We start from the raw sequence: 21,106 nt of genomic DNA, 5'->3' as shown, positions 1-21,106 counted from the left end.
TTCGACTGACTTTTACCTGATGTGTATGGCCAGCTTTAGGCTGGCTACAGGAATAAGATGGGTTTTGGTAGACCTGGTTTTTGCTAGCCCGACTCCACTATTAACATGCCCATTTGGAGTGGCATGTTACTTTTATAGAAATTGTGGCGACTGACATACAGCTAAGAATACTTATCTTGATAAAACAAAAAATCACTTGACGTTTAATAGCTTATTTTACATCAAATCCAACAAAGTTCAAGTAAATCCAGCAAATCCATAGTAATTACTGGAGTTCTTGATTATTTGTTAGCCTTCTATTGAGAAGAGATATCCATGAGATCGCCAAACAGGATGATGATGACATTACTGAATCTAAGACACCAGAAGATCATTTAAACAGGATTTTACCTTTAACACCTTTCAGAAAGGTCATATTGAAAGTCTGCACCCTTATTGGCTTTACAACACCTTCTACGTTCATCATTTGTAGAATCTACTATCTACAAATACATTGGTTGGGACCCTTTAAGAGCGAGTCAACTAGCAGCTGCAATTTGTCTTTCAACGTCCAAGGGTTCCAGGGGATCATGAATATCTTAATTGCTATTCCTATGAAGTAACCAGGTTTTACATTTTTCATTTAGCAAAATCAGGTTGACCAGAATGAAAACACAGAAGAAAACTTAACTGAATCCGTCCAACAAACAGCTCCACAAACAGCTCCTAATACACCAGATCCAAGAAGCCCTCCAAACCCTGAAAACATTGCGCCAGGTAAGTTATCTCCTTGCACACCTCATGTCCACCATTGAAAATGTTTCTGCCATTGTATAATAACCAGTATTATTAGATCATCATATCTGTAAACTGTGCAGAATGACGTGGAAAGGTTTTTCTGTAGAGCATAGCTTCATTCTGCATGGTTATGTCGGACACTGTGCCTTGTATATAATCTGAGTGATAATGAGAACAGATAATAAGAGCTTCTCCTGGGATTGGACGATATATCACTTATTCATTTCACTATATAATATACATATCTAAAGCAGCAGCCAATACCAACACCAATGTGCCTTGTCTCCAAGAATTACAGTCACAGATACCACCTTTTGCTTTTCGGAGCTCCTTTGTAAAATGAAAGGTGGAATCTGATTGGTTGCTATGGGCATCTAAGCCAGTTTTCCTTTAAAACCAGCTTTGATAAATCTACCCTAATATCTACATTTTGGATTTTTTTTTCTCAGTTCCTCTGATCCAACCTGAATTGTGGAAAATAACATATGCACAGTCTAGTTATCTTGTATAATCTAATATATAAAGCTCAGTGTATATGTGTGTGTGTATGTATGTCCGCTAAAGGAATCCGCACCGTCGCATTTACAATCACTAAATTTGGCACACAGGTACATCAGGTGTCCGGGAAGGTTTTAGACCAGGTCTCAGCTCTCTAGGACATACCGTTCCTCAGATATTCCCAAAAAATGCATTAGCCAATAGAAGCTTGGTCACATTACCCTTATCAGCCAATAGAAGTTTGCAGGCCGTTAGCCTCCACATACACAGTTTTACTCCAGGTTTCCATAGCAACCCAGCCATTTTTTTTCACTGCTGTAGGTGAGCTTTAAAGGAAATCTGTCACCAGGATAATTGCTATTGAAGTAAAGCTATGGCCTAATAGCACTTAGTACCTTATTTCAAGACGTGCCTTTGTTCCAGCAATAGATGTTTTTATCCTCTGAAAATCCAATTTACTTGAAATGCAAATGAGCCAGTAAGGTGCCCAGACATGCGCCCCTGCCACAATGTGTCTACCCTCAAAAGATGAACTTAAAACCCTGCCCCCTGGTCATGCTAAGCCACGACCCTGATCCACTTAGGCCACGCCCCTCCCACTCCTCAGCTGACGGGGATTGAAAAAATGAAGGTAAAAATCAACTTCTAGGTCCCGCTAAGCCACTCCCTGATCTGGTTAGTCCACGCCCCTCCCACTCCTGAGCCAACAGAGATTGAAAAAATGAAGTTCAATTTTTGTCAGCTGCAGGGGTGGGAGGGACGGTGACTTTCTCCCTGCAGCTCACACTCAGACAGCACAGTGCTGCTGTCTGAGAGTGAGCTGTTCAAAAGGACATCCCTGTGTCTGTCCAGGCCCTGCACCAGATGGAGGGCAGGGAGTCTGAAAGCCGGACTGTCCGGCCTAAAACTGGACCTCTGGCCACCCTAGGGACAGGCTGCTGTGGAGGTCATAGTTAAGGGGATGGTCAACTATGGAGGTCAGTGTTAAGGGGCAGATTGCTGTAAAGGCCACTGTTAAGGGGGCGTGCCCCTGTGGAGGTCACTGTCAAGGGGGTGGTATGCTGTTAAACTCACTGTTAAAGGGGAAGGCTGCTGTAAAGGTCAAAGTTAAGGGGGTGGGCTGCTGTGGAGGTTCAATTTTAAGGGATGGTGAACTGTGGGGGGGTCAGTGTTAAGGGGGGGGGCTGTGGAGGTCACTGTTAAGGGGGCAAGGTGCTGTAGATGTCACTGTTATAGTGGATAGTGTTGATATCTTTTAACGACACATACAAACATTAATTGAAATTGATTAAATATACCCGAGTGAAGCCGAGTCCTTCAGCTAGTTTTTAAATATTAATAGGTAATGATATGGCCATGAGTTGAAGCAGTTTTTTTTGTGTGTGTATGTGTGTGTGTTGGGGGTGCATTCATTCCAGAATATGAGTTGATTTAGCTACTGCAACTATTTAGCTACTGCCCTTCCTGGACCTTACTTCTCAAATACATCACCATAGAACAATTCCCACCAGCCCCCCGCTGACAGGGAAATGAGGAGGGAGAAGCTCATAGAACATGCTTAGGTAGTTCACCTTGTAAGCAGAGAAGGAGACACAGAGATGAAGACTGCAATTCGTCCACTCTACGTTTTGAATAGATCGACGGGTCTAGAGAAAAATCCCCTGAACCTTTGAGAAAAGTACTTCATACACATAAAAGATATGTAGATTTTGTAGCAATGTGAATATTAACATGGCTAGAGGTATGCCTTAAAGGTTGCTTGAAGCATATGCTCAACAATGGTCACAGTTTAAGGGTACTTTCACACTTGCGTTGTTTGATTCCGGCAGGCAGTTCCGTTGATCAGGCAAACTGTATGCAAACGCATGTCATTTTTTCTGACTGATTAGGATCCTGATCAGTCAGAAAAATGCCTGATCAGTCAGAAAAATGCATTGCAATACCAGATCCGTTTTTCCGGTGTCATCCGGCAAAACGGATCCAGTATTTATTTTTTTCAAATTTTTAAAGGTCTGTGCATGCGCAGACCGGAATACCGGATCCGTAAATGCGGCAATTTGAATGCCAGATCCGGCACTAATACATTCCTATGGAAAAAAAATGCCGGATCCGGTATTCAGGCAAGTCTTCAGTTTTTTGGGCCGGAGGTAAAACCGCAGCATGCTGCGGTACTATCTCCGTCCTGAAAAGTAAAAAAGACTGAACTGAAGACATCCTGATGCATACTGATTGCTCTCCATTCAGAATGCATTAGGATAAAACTGATCAGTTCTTTTCCGGTATTGAGCCCCTAGGCCGAAACTCTATGCCGGAAAAGAAAAACGCTAGTGTGAAAGTACCCTTACTGCTACATGCTGGTTGATTTCAGCTCTAAAGCCTGTAGAATTGTAAATGTTGCTCTTGCTAATAAAACTATAAAGGCTCCCATACACATTAAAGGGAACCTGTCACCAGGATTTTGGGTATAGAGCTGAGGACATGGGTTGCTAGATCGCCGCTAGCACATCTGCAATACCCAGTCCCCATAGCTCTGTGTGCTTTTATTGTGTATAAAAAACGATTTGATACATATGCAAATTAACCTGAGATGAGTCCTGTCCCTGAGATGAGTCAGAGCTTGAAAATATGACTCTTCTCTGGTCATACAAGTAAGATATGACTCTTTTATGTTAATTTGCATATGTATCAAATCGGGATTGTTACACAATAAAAGCACACAGAGCTATGGGGACTGGGTATTGCGGATGTGCTAGCGGCCATTTAGCAACCCATGTCCTCAGCTCTATACCCAAAATCCAGGTGACAGGTTCCCTTTAAAGTGTTATAGAGGTGTCCAGTCACTTATGCCTATTCTCACTATAAGGGCCCATTCAGACAAGAGTTCCGCAAAATTCATTGCAAAACGGTTTGCTGTCCGTATCCATGTTTCTGTTCTGTGGAAAGGATAGAGCATGTCCTATTCTTGTCCGCAATTGCGGACAGGAATAGGCATTTTCTATTATGGTTGCGGCCATGTGCGGTCCGCAAATTGCAAAATGCACACAAGCAGTATCCGTGTTTTACGAATCTGCAATTTGCGGATCCGCTAAACACTACGGCCGTAAGAATGAGCCCTAAATCTATACCTATTATATGTGCTCTCAGCGTTTTTGAGAGTTTTGATATCTTCTTCTCAATAAGGGGAAAAAAATCCATAAAAAAACAAAAAATGCCACAAAAAAAAGGGGGAAAAAACGCAGGTGGCCCAAAAAAATACATTCGCTTTATCTGCTGTTTTTTACCATTAAAAAGTTACACACAAAATGAATGTGTATAGAGACCCTAAAGGGCTTTTAGGCTTTTCACTAGTATGGCCTCTTTCACATGGTCAGTATTTGGTTAGTATTTTGCATCAGTATTTGTAACCTACAAACAAAAGGAATAATATAAATATTTGTGCCTCTTCTGTGTTTTGGACCCACCCCTGGTTTTGGCTTTTAAATACTGATGCAAAATACTGACAAATACGACCATGTGAAAGAGGCCTATCTCTAAGTATTTGGTCAGTATTTGTAAGCCATAGGCCTCATGCACACGACCGTTGTTATGGTCCGCATTCACTTCAATGGGGCCGCAAAAGATGCGGACAGCACTCCGTGTGCTGTCCGCATCGGTTGCTCTGTTCCGTGGCCCCGGGAAAAAAAATATAGCATGTCCTATTCTTGTCCGTTTTGCGGACAAGAATAGGCATTTCTACAATAGGCCGCCTGTTCCGTTCCGCAAATTGCGGCAGGGACACGGGCGACTTCCGTGTTTTATGGATCCGCAATTTGCGGACCGCAAAAAACGGAACGGTCGTGTGCATGAGGCCAAAACCAGGAATCGAACCTACAGAGAAAAAGTATAATTGAAATATTTGTGCACCTTCTGTGTTTTGGACCTGCCCCTGGTTTTAGCTTACAAATACTGAGCAAATACTGATGTAAAATAGTGACTATGTGAAAGAGGCCTTAATCTGGAAACTCCAAAATGTATACAATGTGTCTTCAAGCACCAGACACTTCCAGGTCAACCAGATAATTCAAGCATTAGTCCTGCAACACCTAGTACATGTGTAGCACACAGTAACATGAATGTAGCAAATTTATCATCACAGGAGTAGCTTTTAAAGGGGTTTTCCAAGAGTAAAAGATTGATGACCTATCCTCAGGATAGTTCATCACTATCAGATCAGCACCTGGGATGATTAGCTGTTTGCGGAGGTTGGGGTTCCCCTGTGAGCACCACAGCCTCTTCCTAGGCCAGTGACGTCATGTTCATTGATCACATTGGCTATGTGCAGCTCAGTCGCCGTTCAAATATATGGACCTGGGCTGCAATACCAGGCACTGCCACTATTCAATGTATGGCGCTGTGCTTGGCATGCTGTGAGGAGGCTCCAGCGCTCAGCCTCTTCAAACAGCTGATCGGCTGCGGTCCCGGATGTAGGATCCCCACCAATCAGATATTGATGACTTATGCTCAGGAAACCCCTTTTAATCTCTTAAGAAAACCATTATGGCCGACAACTGAAAATGTTGCAAAGTCACACCTGCAAAATGAAAAATGACAGCATTTTCTATACCAGATCCAATTATTAAGATCTCTAGGCCCCTATATACAGAACTCCATGAAATACACAATTGACACCTCTAAATGTGTAGTCAGTCAGGCCCCAATGATTTTGTTTTTCCCAGGAGAGTCTGGCATGTGAAAAACTCTGCTAATATTCTCTTAATGAAGTCCTTAATTAAGTAGACAAAGCCGCTTTTCTTTAAAAAAAAAAAAAAGCATCTTAGTTTCTTTTATAGAGAGCCTCCCTGCATGAAGAATTCCAAATATTCACAGCCTCACCCGGAAAATCACGAGCAGCTCCCGTAGTTTTACACGATAAAGTATTATGAAGTGTTACTTGCACATTGAGGCTTTACTACCCCTCCCTTGATTTCCATTCACTGCTGTTGAGTAAAAATGCTATATCTTTTCCAGATATCCAGCATTCCAGCCAAAGGGCTGAATCCATTATACTCTGTGTCTAGGCACTATTGTCTGGAAAATAATACTTTTTTTGTTATCTACCTTATCTTGGACATGCTGATAACAGATCTCAGATAAAGGATCATTGGCTTCAGCTAGTCTTTGCTGCGTAGATCTGAAAGTGCAAATATCAGCTACCTACCTCCTACTCTTACTCCAGTACCAATATTGGAATTACACTTAGGCCTCCTGCACACGACTGTATCTGTTTTGTGATCTGCAAAAAATGGATGCGGTCCGTGCGCATCCTGCAATTTTCACGGGATCCACTCTAAAAAAAAAAAAAAGAAGCACAAAATGGACAAGAATAGGACAGATTCCATCATTTGAGGCCTGGCCGCAATCATCAGTTAGTGTGGCCTGGCCGCAATAAACACATTAAAGTCAAAGGATCCATGTGCTGTCCATGGAGAACACGGATAGCACATTTGTGATTCACTGACATGTAAAAGGGTACATTAAGAAGATGAAAAATGGATAGACTGTCAGTTTTTTTGAATCAGTGTGTAATCCAAATTTCTGGCTGTTTATATACTTTTAATTGCCATTTTTTATCAGTTTTTAACGGTCGTTAAAAAAAAATCATAAGCTTTTTTTTAAACCCAACCCTTCAGTGCCCTCAGTATACATAATGCCCTGGATAGTGCCCCCTGAACATTTAATGACCCTCATTGGGCCCCCCAGTATAAAGAATGGCTCCCATAGTGCCCTCAGTATAAAGAATAGTCCCTATAGTATCTCCTAGTATAAAGAATGAAACCCATAGTGCCACCCAGTATAACTAATGCCCCCTTTTGTGCCCCTAGTATAAGTAATGGTCCCCAGTAGCCTCAGTAAATATAAGTTACCCCTATTTGGCCCTTGGCCGTAAGCAATTATAGTACCGAGCCAACCCCTCCCTTCCTCCCCCTCAGCACAACCCTTCACCCACCCGCCCACCTGGTAGTGCCAACAATTAAAAAAACTTACCACTTTCACATGAGGGAACACTTGCTCTGCACTGGAGGCAGCAGGACCTGACTTTCCCAGCATGATCATGTGACATCACCACGCAGGTCCTGCTGCCTCCATTGCGAAATGAGTGTTCCCTTGTGTATAAGTGGATAAGGTGTTTGGTTTTTTTAACCCCTGAAAGGCCCTTTTTAACATAGTGTACTCGTTTTTAACAGCCGTTAGACAGGTGCGCTCCTGTCTAAAAGGCCATTAAAAATGGCCCAAGTGATTTCATTTTTTCTCCCTCCACTATGTATGACTCACCTAGTCATGACACCCTTCTGCCCAACTACGACTGGTCTGTGGCTGACATTATTCTTCCTCCAACAAAGTTTCTAGCTAACATTACAGCATAAAGTGTTCCCCTGGAATCCAGCAGACTCCGACTCCTCCGTGAGGGTTGACTCATCACTTCTAAGAAAGTATTTCCACTGTTGAGTCCAATGCTTTACACTACAGCCAGTGCTTGGCTTTGTACATGATCCCATTCCCAATCCGTCATGCATCTGAACACTTCTTGTGCTGTCAGTTCATCCATGTGGAATTTCCTAGTCCAGGGATGTCAAACTTGTGACCCTCCAGCTGTTTTAAGTCTGTCTTTGCTTTGTGTGCCTACACCAAATTTATAAAATGGCACACAGTAATAATATATTTGGAGTGAGTGCAATGTGGTTTACACCTATATGTGTGAGGCCCCTTTCACACGGGCGAGTTTTCCGCGCGGGTGGAATGCGTGAGGTGAACGCATGGCACCCGCACTGAATCCGGACCCATTCATTTCTATGGGGCTGTGCACATAAGCAGTGATTTTCACGGATCACTTGTGCATTGCGTGAAAATCGCAGCATGCTCTATATTGTGTTTTTCACCCAACGCAGGCCGCTTAGAAGTAAATGGGGCTGCGTGAAAATCGCAAGCATCCGCAAGCAAGTGCGGATGCGGTGTGATTTTCACGCATGGTTGCTAGGAGACGATCGGGATGGGGACCCGATCTTTATTATTTTCCATTATAACATGGTTATAAGTGAAAATAATAGCATTCTTAATACAGAATGAAAAGTAAATTAGGGATGGAGGGGTTAAATTTTTAAAAAAAATTAAACTCACCTCATCTACTTGTTGGCGCAGCCCAGATTGTCTTCTTTCTTCTTCTTTGAGGACCTGGGAGAAAAGGACCTTTGCTGACGTCACTGCGCTCATCACATGGTCCATCACCATGGTGATGGATCATGTGATGGACCATGTGATGAGTGCAGTGACATCACCAAAGGGCCTTTTCTCCCAGGTCCTCAAAGAAGACAAGCCGGGCCGCGCGAACAAGTGGATGAGGTGAGTTTAATTTTCCATTTTTATTTTTTAACCCCTCTATCCCTAATTTACTTTGCATTCTGTATTAAGAATGCTATTATTTCCCTTATAACCATGTTATAAGGGAAAATAATAAAATTTACACAACACCGATCCCAAACCTGAACTTCTGTGAAGAAGTCCGGGTTCGGGTCTGGGTACCAAACATGCCGATTTATCTCACGCGCGTGCAAAACGCATTAAAACGCTTTGCACTCGCGCGGAAAAATCACGCATTTTCCCGCAAGGCACCCCTTATCCTATCCTGCCCTTACACGCTACGCCCATGTGAAAGGCCTAAAAGTTCACCAGGGGGTTGCCTGCCGTAGGTTGCGACTTTTGCAAAATTTGCACATAGTAAATGTGCCATAATCCAGGTCTAATCTCACTTTTAGCTCTGAGACATTAACCAATTTGAAAATTGGCGAGGATCACCAAATGTCATAAAATTAGACTAAATGTCGCTAAAAACGCCACAATCAGCATGATGTGAGAAATTTTTAAGACACAAAATTGACGTATCTGACTTGATAAATGTCCCCCACAGTGTCTACCTAAATCATTTATGATTATCCACGGCAGGGTGTCTAAGGCTGGGGCTATATGGTGACATAAAAGTAGTGCAGAATGACATCTAAGGATTCCTTCACACGCGGCAGATATTCTGGCAGAAAATTCTGTGACTAAAAATGTTCTGTTCACCTTAATGGAGCCTGCAGAACTTCACGTGCTCGCTGCCCCATTAAAATGAATGGAACTCATTTTCAGCCACTGAATTTTCTGCCACAAAATCTGGCGTGTGTGAAGGCATCCTAATGATTGTCAATGGTGTCGCAATGCAACACACAACATGCTGCGACTGCCATGTTAGCCAGCTAACCACTGTACAGCATGGGTATGAGCGACGGTATAGCGATCGCTCCTCCCCATGTTGCTAAGGAGATCATTGCCTGTAATAGCAGCGGTCTCCTTAGCGAGCGATCAGGCGATTGCCGGGAGGGAACGCTTCCCTCCCGAAAATCGTCTGTGTGATTGGGGTGTCTAATACACCCTTAACTGTACACTAGAACTTAATGGCATTGTTAATTGTGTCCCATTACTTACCCAGGATACACAGGTCCACTTAAAGAAATTCCTCCAGAAAAATTCAACGAGACTGCGGTTCCTAAGTATTATATGTCTCCTTGGCAAGAGGCAATTGTGAATGAACCAGATCTGGTAGAGGCTCTATATCCCACAATGCCCACACCGGAGAACAAAGTGGAGGCTCCAGACTACAGAAGCTTCAACAGGTAAATATTTCAAACACACTCACTCCGTATACCCAGATATACTGTTTGGCTGACGGACTTGAGCGAGAATCAACTCCAATTTTTCCTAAAATATTTAGACCCCCAACTTTTTAAGGTCCTAATACACACATCCTTGCTGTGGAGCCACATGCTACCTGTGTATGCCAATGATTTTACACAGAGATAGAATTGTGTCATGATCCAACACATGCAATATTACATATGATGCCCCTTGAAGTGCCTACAGGTCTCTACTACAGAACTGTGTACATGGACCCCAAGAGTAGACAGTGTGTAATGCAAAACGGGAATCAGGAGGCTTATAATCCCTATGTCGGGGAGGTGGAGTGAGCAAGATGCCTGTGGTCTTACTTATCTCAAGGTGTATGAATTCCAGTATCTCATGAAACCAGTTTACAACAATGCATCAGGGTGGACTAGCACTACAGTCTGAAGTCCAGGATAGGAGAGAGATTTCTGATGTGTTTAGGCTACAGAGGATTAAAAGGGCTCGCCACTGGAAGTGATAGCTATGGCCTGTATTTACTTCCTGATCAATGGGGGTCTGACTACCGAGATAACCACCAGGCCTCAGAATGAAGGGGCCACAGCGGTTCATTACCCTCCACGGTTTTTCCCTGTTCAGCCAAGCTCCAATTACCTGCTGTCTTTGGAACAGCATCACAGGTCAGGTCATAATCTTAAGGCGATGACATATTAGGAATAACCCTTTAACTACATTGATACACTGAAACAAACTCTCTATTGCAGCTAGACTGGGATATCATGGGTGTTCATCTTCTGAATGCAAACAAGATGGTTTTCATTCACTGCTGGCAGAGATCATGACAGTCCTATAACTTTTCATAATTTAATTATTAAAGGGGTTGGCCGCTTTCTGGCTACTTGTTACCAATGTGTATGGAAGATGACTGTATGATCCTTACTAATATAGCCTTTGGAGAAATTCTGTGCCGTTTGCTGTACTTTATAAGCCATGTCCCCTTGTTAGGCAAATCTTCTGTGCTGCCCACATAGATGTCCTGTCCATAAGATGGCCGCTGATGGAGGGTCATGTGACCAGAAACATCACTCAGCCTCCCCCTTCAGACACACTGCACCTGCAGTAGACTCGCAGCAGTAAAGTGCAGAGGCAGGTGTAGTTTATTTGAATGGAGGAGGCATCACATGGAGGTGATTTGCCTGGTCACATGACCCACCATCAGCAGCCATTTTATGGACAGGACCTCCCTGTGGCCAGCACAAAAGTCTTGGTAAAACAAGGCAGCACACCTCATGAAATATTGAAAATGGCACAGAATTTCTACAAATGCTAAATTTGTAAGTGCCATATAATTATCTTACAAACACATTGGTCATCAGTAATCATAAAGTGACCAACCGCTTTAAGTTTTATGTTGAGGCAAAATCCCTTTTAATTCTTATTAGGAGTATTATTGCTGACATTAACAATTACAGTAAATCTGTTGCATGTACACATGTACGATTTATGTAGAAGATAACAAAATTATAAAGAATTGTGAGCCCCAATGGGAGACAGTGAGTGATGACAATGTCCACGTTCTTCCTCCTGTCCTCGAGCACCTTTTCTCCTGAGCCTTCCAGCAGGAATGTAAGGATATACTGCTACTGTTACTGCTGATACCTGCCCCATAGTAATGCTCTCTCAATTAATTCTTCTCATCATTTCCAGTGTTAACCGTTATGTGACAATGTAAATTAGCAGAAATCTATGTATCGTTTTCTTATATGTGAGAATTATCTGAGGATAACAAGGTCTTATGAACAGCTTTTGGAAATAATTATTGGATGCTGTGATTTCACTTTCAGACTGACTCATGGAGAGGAGTGAATATCTGGCAAGAGAAATATAAAATATGAAATATTAGCGCAGAACTTAATAGCAACATTAAGTTTAAAGGATTTTCACTTTTGCCATATTTCTTCTCATAATGGTGAAGTTACACTATTTCCATATAAACTATATATAGAACCATAATAATACTGTAGGGTTATGTGTGTGATATGGGATTTCCTGATGCTTTGTGAATTTTAAAGGGAAGCTATTCTAATGTTGCACTGTTTCAGTCTTTATTCCTTCATTCATGATATTTAGCTTGCAACCCGTTTCCTAGCTTCAGGAACTTCTCACATGAACATATCTGTCCCTAACAGTAAGATATTCTGCATAAGAGTTATGTGTCCAGGATGCTGTTACCTTCACTAGCTCTCATGTATCGGCACAGCTTCATTCCTGGACTGCTTCCTTCTTCTACCTCCTGAGCGATCTCCTCTCCTTTGTACTGGCAGCCATTGATGCTGAGAAGTGTAAGAGTTATGCCCCTTCCACCCCACCCGACAGAGTCTTCGGAACAGACTGCCAGAATTAAGGACACAGATGTGAACCCAGCCTGAGTCTGTTTTCCTCCATATCGACACTCTAAGGATAATTTTTACACTACTGCTTTGAGATCCAGCAGGCTGTTCTGGCAGGGAACAGCCTGCCGGATCTCTCTGCATTCCGGCATTGCCAGAAGCTACCGCCTTGACATCTGGCCCCATTAACTATAATGGGGACCAGCAGAGATCCAGCCGCAACCCAGCAAATATGTAGAGAATTGGCTGGACTAAATCCGCTGTGTGCCTCAGGTAGCATCCAGGAGTGGCAGATCTAGACATCTCCAGCAGGCTGCCCCTTGCCAGAACAGCCTGCCGGAGATGTCTAACGCTAGTGTAAAACTAGCCTAACACAGTGCAGCCAGTGTGATTTCCCCTTCCTGAATAATTGGATGCTCCTCTCCCTCCATACATTCTCTCCTGCTGTGTCCAAAATCCTGCCCATCCCTGCTGGTATCTCTAACACTGAGAGAAGGGAGAGGGAGAAAGATAAAGCAGGAGCAGTGGGCTGTTGTATCAACAGTATGTGAGAAGAAGCAGCCCCAGCTATTTGAAGGAGTTATACAGACTCTAAAGCATTTAAATGGTATGAAATATCTAATTAAAACTACTTACAAAGTTGCTTAATTTTGCAGTTAGGAACCAAATTTTTCTCTGCTATTCTCTGCTGAAAATGCGTGAGATTGTTGACAGCTAATTCATCCATTTTCAGAAGGAATGCAGTACACATGGTGACACATTGATGTCTGAATGTTTTGAGGCAGTTCTGAGGAAAGATGCAGAATTGTAGTTTTATGAGGAATACAAGTTTTTTTTAAAGCAGACATGTCAGGAGACCCGACAGGTTCGTTCTAATTAGTTTTTAGTTCTTTAATTTACTTCAGAAAAAATGGTTGTTTTTTATATCAAAACTGTATGGAAATGTAATAGCCGTGTACTTTCATCATTAATGTGCTATGTTCCAGCAGAATAAGGCTACTTTCACACTAGCGTTCTGCTGTCCGCTCGTGAGCTCCGTTTGAAGGGGCTCACGAGCGGAGCAGAATGCTTCCGTCCAGCCCTGATGCAGTCTGAATGGATGCGGATCTGCTCAGACTGCATCAGTCTGGCGGCGTTCAGCCTCCGCTCCGCTCGCCTCCGCACGGCCAGGCGGACAGCTGAAAGCTGCTTGCAGCGTTCGGGTGTCCGCCTGGCCGTGCAGAGGCGTGCGGATCCGTCCAGACTTACAATGTAAGTCAATGGGAACGGATCTGCTTGAAGATGACACCATATGGCTCAATCTTCAAGCGGATCCGTCCCCCATTGACTTTACATTGAAAGTCTGAACGGATCCGCTCAGGCTACTTTCGCACTTAGAAATTTTTCTAAGTTATTAATGCAGACGGATCCGTACTGAACGGAGCCTCCGTCTGCATTAATATGATCGGATCCGTTCAGAACGGATCCGATCAAGCGCAAGTGTGAAAGTAGCCTAAGATCTATGATGATTCAAGATTACCCAAATTTTAATTTTATATTGAGGTACCTTGTACATATTAGGGAAAACATTTGAAGTACCACTCTTCAGAAGTGCACATCTCCATTTAACTCCATTGCAAATCTTCGGTTTATCATTGCACACTACCTGTCTTAACTGGGAACCCTTTACGTGTCAGAGCCTTGACTCACGGAAGGATACTCCAGCCTGATGGTGGTCTGAGGCTTTAAGAGGTGATCCAACTAAGACAACCCATTTCTTGTTTTGGCGACCTAAAGGTGACCTGATTTCTGATAGGTTACTTGGGCTCCCAGCAGTCATTCATTAGTGTCAGGGAAAGCTGCAGGTCTGGTAGGGTGGTATGTGGAGCCATGTAATAGAAGGTCCCGCCCCGTCCTCCAGTGTTGGAGTACTTTGGGAAAAGGAGATCCCGGCAAAGGCGCATGCATTCCTATATGTTTTTAGCTGCACCTCTTTCATGTTTGTGTAGAAGGTGTATTCCTCAGTGTAAAGAATTGCAGAGGAATAATGAATAACATTGATCTTATTCTTCACTCACTCCAGATGCCATATTTATTCGATTATATGACCTTAACCTAAAATTGCATAATTTTTTGTGTGTTCTTCTGCAAGTGAAGGCAAAGCAAAAAATGATTTGTCTCCTGCCAAAATGATTACACATCAGCTCGTCCGTAATGATGACAGTCTTCTTAGGAATAGGGATCATTATTGAATTGTGCCTATTGTTCTTTAAACCTCTGTCAAAAGGCAGATGCCAAACATAAATGCCCTTATTGCTAGAATGAAATACAAAAAAGCTAGAAAAATTGCCAGAATAACAGCTGACAATCTATGTCATCTATTGGGTAAGATACAGGTGAATATCGTGCAAAGTTCATTTATTTCAGTAATGTAACTTAAAAGGTGAAACTAACATATGAGATAGACTCATTACATACAAAGCGAGATTTCAAGCCTTTATTTGTTATAATTTGGATGATTATGGTTTATAGTTTATGAAACCCCAAAGTCACAATCTCAGGTACCCTTTGCTCAGGGGATATGGATTACTTAGCTGACAAGAGTGTGACACTTTGAGCCTAGAATATTGAAACTTTTCACAAAATTCTAATTTTAAGCTGCATTACAGCAATTCCTTTTAATTTGCATTACTGAAATAAATGGACTTTTGCACGATATTCAAATTTTTCGAATTTCACCTGTAGATGAGTGTTGGCTTCAATTTCTGATGCTGCATTTTATATAGCCAACCTAAGGCCTTCCTATTTGGTATAATTTTGCAAATATGACTTACAGTTATTTTTGCTTTTCTCATTGGAAATAATGGAGGTGTAATATCTCCCTGCGCCTGATTTCTGGCGTAAAAAAGGCACAAACCTCATGCTTGCAACTTTTGAGACACATTGGGAGACAATATTCTCACAATATTAGACCCCCTCACCATTTTTCTGAAAGGGGGCGTGTCACAGAAAGCACCACTCTTGATAAATCTCCTCTCTTAGGCCTAATGCACACGACCGTTCCGTTGTTGCGGTACGCAAATTGCAGATCCGCAAAACACGGAAGCAGCCCGTGCGCCTTCCGCCATTTGCGGAACGGAACAGGCGGCCCATTGTAGAAATGCCTATTCTTGTCCTCAAAACGGACAAGAATAGGACATGTTCTATTTTTTTTTTTTGCAGGGCTACGGAATGGACCAGAACAACGGTCGTGTGCATGAGGCCTTAGGGTACTTTCACACTTGCGTTATTCTTTTCCGGTATAGAGTTACGTCCAAGGGGCTCAATACCGGAAAAGAACTGATCAGTTTTATCCTAATGCATTCTGAATGGAGAGCAATCCGTTCAGGATGCATCAGGATGTCTTCAGTTTTTTTGACTTTTCAGGACGGAGATAATACCGCAGCATGCTGCGGTTTTATCTCCGTCCAAAATTCCGGAACACTTGCCGGAATGCCGGATCCTGCATTTTTTCCCATTGAAATGCATTAAGGCCGAATCCTGCCCCGAGTGTTACGGCAAAACGGATCCGGCATTGCAGTCTATGCATGCTCAGACAGCATAAAAATGTAAAAAAAATAACTGCCATATCTGTTTTTCCGGATGACACCGGAGAGACAGATGCGGAATTTCAATGCATTTGTCATACGGATCAGGATCCTGATCCGTCTGACAAATGCCATCAGTTTTCATACGTTTTGACGGATCCGGCAGGCAGAACTGCCTGCCGTAATCCTCAGCCGCAAATGTGAAAGTACCCTTAGTCTTTGTTCAGAGCTCCTTTTTTTTTCTTCTGTTGGAGGTTTATGTCAGGTGTTTTTTCTCAATGTACTCAACCAATGAATTCCTCTCATCTCTGCCATTTTATAGGCATACAGAAGTTTACATCAGTCATTGACTCCCTTTGTAAAAAAGTTACACCCTTTACAGGAAAGGGTAGCAATCTGTGGTTTTCTGTACAATAAAAAGTATACTTATGCATACAGGCCCAGAATATGCCAACAGGACCCTCTGATGGTATACATTGGCTCCTTGGGGGCCTGAGGACACAGTCAGAGCCTCCCTGGTGCATATTTAGAATGTAAAGAAAAATACGGTCTGAACAGAGCCTTATTGATATGCCGGGTTTCAAGGAGTCCGCTCTGCTTTTCAGTATTTTTATTATCCAGTTGTAATCAGAATTTGGTAAGTGGATTATATAATTTTATTTTCCACTTTTACTGCACATCCCACTCTTATTATCTCAGTCACAAGTCTAATATCAATCTCAGATAAAATATGTGAAAAGTGATAAAATGGGCGGATGGCATTACTAAGACTAAGACTGAAGAGGATTTTCCACCAAAGTATATTGTGGCGAGTCACTAGGCTATGCTATAACTTCTAGAATGGTAGTAGTCCAACCGCCGGTACTCGAATCATAACTAGAAGAAGGGTCTGAAGCAGTGAAGCAAAAATGTTACTTAAAGGGGTTATTCCATCATTAATGAAAAATATAAAATCACATATCATATAGTACATAACAGTCTATTTCTAACTAACCAGCCCTGTACCTCACATGGATCCAGAGATCTCCTCATTCATTGCTCATTAGATTTCTTTCAAGCTGGCAGCTTAGCAAGTATTCACTTTCTCAGAGGACGTGTCCTTTCTACTGCAGATGGTGGCAGAATCGAACTGAGCATGTGCTTCCATCTCAGTGAGCAGGACAGCTAAATTAGAAAATGAGGAAACAGCAGGTGGCGCTATACAGATAGATTTTATTGAATAACCCAGATGCTATAATTAATACATTTTAATTACATACAGTTACAAAAGTATTCAGGTCCAGGGGCTGGTTTGGAAAATATTGAATATTTTTCATGTGACAACCCCTTTAAGTAGAAACATTGCACTGTATACATATGCACCTCAGCACCATTCACCTGAATATAAATAAGTTAAAATCCTTCATTGTAGGGATTGGTGGAGGTAGCAAAGGTCAGACGCCAATAATGAATTGGCAGTGGTAGAATTTAGAGATCTGAAAAAAATCTCCTTTAGGCTACTTTCACACATATGCTCTCCCTTTCCGCTATTGAGATCTGTCATATGATCTCAATAGTGGAGGAAAACGCTTCAGTTTTGTCTCCATTCATTGTGAATGGGGATAAAAATGAGCGGACTGCGCCAGAATGCATTCCGTTCTGTTTCATTGCGTTCCCATGACGCACAAAAAAGCGCTGCAAGTATTGTTTTTGAGTGCGTCCTGAGATGCGGAGCAAGACGGACAATGTAAGTCAATGGTGACAGATCCGTTTTTTCTGACACAAAAGAAAACGGATCCGTCCCCTATTGACTTACAATGGATTTAGAGACGGATCTGTCTTGGCTATTTTAGAGAGAATACAATAGGATCCGTTCAGAACGGAAGCAGACGGTTGTATTATCATGACGGAAGCGTTTTTGCCGATCGAAGATGGATCCAGCAAAAACACAGATGTGAAAGTAGCCTTAGCCTATAATATAGAAAGTTCAATGCAGAAACTTGTTACTTTTGCAGAAAATACAGAGGTTTTGATACAGCTACTGGATTAATATGAGCTGATACCTAATACCACTTTTCTTCTAGGAGAGTTGTTAAGTGACCTGAGGTTGTCACATTTCTACAACCCTTTAAGTGCTTCTCGGTTTTAATAAGTGTCTCTTGCTATTAAAATGCATTTATTCATATAGATTTTTGCTGTTTTCTTACCAGGGCGGCAACTCCATTTGGAGGATTTGAAAAAGCATCTAAGATGATCACTTTCAAGATCCCAGAATTTGACTTGCTTTCTATGAACAACCTTACATTTGACACGTCTATAGACCCCATAAGGGCAAGAAAGTCTTTTAACAGAGCACCTCAAGGATGGACATCAGAAAACCCCCATATTATAGTCTCTTCTGACGTCCTCTTCAATCCTGATGTCCCAGAATCGGATGATCTATAAATCTTCTAAGTGAAATCTAAAGCCCTGTTTTTTCACCTCATGTACAGTAGTTTAGTTATGGATTCCATGATGTTTCTGATTTACATTTTGTAACCTGGATTACCTGCTTTTCAGAATGTATCATGTTTTATTTTTGTAACTGGTATGTTCACATTATTTCAGTGCTAGAATGACAAGCCATGGTCTCAGCTCAATCCCTGCTTGTTAAAATGCAATTAATAAACCACAACAGTGAGTTAACTACTGAATATCATTCCAGTCTATCATTTAATAGTAAATCATTACCACGCTGTGAGTTGATGAAGCCCTGGGGATTTTGGCATGCAAGCCGAGCTACGAATAACAGCAATAGCCTTCAACCCATTGGTTAGATGATTTTATTTCAGTTGTTTTTTATTTGACTTATTTTGAGGAAACCTAGACATTTAGGAACACTGTAAAATATCAGACCAGTTTTCCCCAAAACACAGCTTGTATCATCATCAGCACTTGCAATCCATTTCACCGGTGAAGAACAACCCTTTCAGAATCGAATCTTGTCTACCCCCAACAACAAGTTGTTATCACCAAAAGCAACGTCTAACCAGGTATTTCCCCGTGTAAGGAATGAAAGGGTCAAGAACACCAGAGTAAGAAGCTCTCTTGCATCCCTCCATTCTGGATCAAAGTGGGGCCAAGCAGAGGATCACCTTCTAAGACATCAATATGCACTTAGAGAGCACCTAAACCAAGGTTGTCTTCATGATACAACTCCTTAAACAAAACTGACCAAGCTTAAAGGGGTTTTCCAAGCTCCTGATATTGATGACCTTTCCTCAGGATAGATCATTAGTATCCGATCAGTGATGGGGCGCACCCCGTACCCCCCACCGATCAGCTGTTGCCTCCAGCACAGGAACTAGCTCTTGAATGGAAAAGGAAGTATGGTGGCCACGCCGGGTTACTGCAGCTCAGCTCCAATTCACCCTAACATGAGATTAGCTTTAGTAACCCAGCCTAGCCACTACACGTTGAATGGAGCTCCATTTAAGTCCTAGATCCTACACTGTAGGGAACAGCTGATCTGTGGTTGGATATTAATGACCTATCTGGGATATTAATGACCCAGTTCATCAATATCAAGAGCTTGGAAAGCCCCTTTAATGAGTACTATTCAAAGATATATTGCATAAATATTGCATAAATAATACAAGCCAATAGAAAAAATTGCATGGTGTTAAACAGGTAGGAAGTGCTCAAACCCATATGTTTATACAGGGGAGCAAATCCTGCACTTGTGGCCTGTTGCTAATGGCAATCCCCAGGAAAAATGAATAGACATCCTACACAAGATAGCAATTATGTGAGAAACCTTGGCACATCCACATAATTTCTATCTTGTGTAGGATGTCTATTGTAGTACTTGTGGTCCACTGCGGGCATCCTCCACTGTATGCATTTTTGCTGGGGATCGCCATTAGCAAAGGGATACAAGTGCAGGATTTGCTCCCCTGTATATATATGCACAACTGCATATGGGTTTGAGCACTTCCTGCCTGTTTAACACCACACCATTTTTTCTGTTAGTTTGTATATAGAGATTCCTGGAGGTGTATAAACTCCAATTTAAATGTGCCTGCTTTCCATCCACAGGTTACATTTAGGTGCGCCTGTGAGGCCTGGGCCATATCAGCCAGTCTTGAGTGGGACTCACAGACTCCTCCCTCCTCCCACTGCAAGCATGGTTACATGCTGGAGGTAATTGGTGAGTTGGCTATGAGTCGGACCTTACGCGCCTGTAATTTGCCCACTGGCTCCTGGTATTGCCCATACGGCACAGGTAGGTGAGTGTTAGGTCCCGAGCTACTTGAGAAACCTTGGCACGTTGCTCGGGCTCAGACATGTCCTCCACAGTAGGATATGTTGGCTAATCTCTCAATTTTAACATCAGTATGAGGGTTTAGTAAGACCGCAGAGTGCACCTGTCTTTGCAAATGTTATCATAAATAATACAGTAGAAGCAAAGCATATAGAATTGTAATAATCAGCTAGACGTCTATATTTCCAATGCAAATCTAAGAATAATATTTGTGATGTAACTGGTTCTCGTCCTCATACCTATTCTATGATTCATACCTAGGCTTTGAATTGTTCCAAATACATTTATGAAAATGATTCGCTTAAGACAACAGCTAATCCTTACCAACACTATTGTAGACAAGCCTAGAATACAGTATGGGCACCTAGCATGATCAAAACCAGGCACAGGAATGAGCGTTCAAAGAATTTTATGGAGAATATGCAGTTACTAAGTCAAATATCAAATGGTATTAATCTACTTATATTCAAACTGAAAAGAATGGCGTGGTGTTAAACAAGCAGGAAGTGCTCAAACCCACATGCAGTTGTGCATATATATACAGGGGAGCAGATCCTGCACTTGTGGCCTGTTGTTAATGACTATCCCCAGCAAAAATGCATACAGTGGAGGATGACCGCAGCGAACCACAAGTACCACAATAGACATCCTACACAAGGTAGCAATTATGTGGATGTGATAATCAATATAACAATATAACAAAATAATAGCAAAGACAGGTGCACTCTGCGGTCTTACTAAACCCTCAAACTGATTTTAAAATTGAGAGATTAGCCAACATGTCCTACGGTGTAGGACATGTCTGAGCCCGAGCACCGCGCCAAGGTTTCTCAAGTAGCTCGGGGACCTAACACTCACCTACCTGTGCCTATGTGGGCAATACCAGGAGCCAGTGGGCA

At 42.3% G+C, this 21,106-nt stretch overlaps 1 protein-coding gene across 1 annotated transcript in view; it reads left to right on the top strand.

The window, feature by feature from the left end:
* MYOZ2 (myozenin 2) overlaps positions 1-18,595 on the top strand; it is an 86,845-nt gene extending 68,250 nt beyond the window's left edge. The window contains exons 4-6 of the mRNA XM_040418271.1: positions 627-756; positions 9,779-9,962; positions 18,115-18,595. Coding sequence (XP_040274205.1) covers positions 627-756; positions 9,779-9,962; positions 18,115-18,349 — 549 coding nt within the window. The 3' untranslated portion in view covers positions 18,350-18,595. The remainder of the gene's footprint in view (positions 1-626; positions 757-9,778; positions 9,963-18,114) is intronic.
* The last annotated feature ends 2,511 nt before the right edge of the window (positions 18,596-21,106 follow it).

This window comes from Bufo bufo, chromosome 2 (genome assembly GCF_905171765.1).
Source record: "Bufo bufo chromosome 2, aBufBuf1.1, whole genome shotgun sequence".
Taxonomy (NCBI): domain Eukaryota; kingdom Metazoa; phylum Chordata; class Amphibia; order Anura; family Bufonidae; genus Bufo; species Bufo bufo.
The sequence above is the reverse complement of the archived record's forward strand: the minus strand, read 5'-3'. Positions and strand labels throughout refer to the sequence as shown.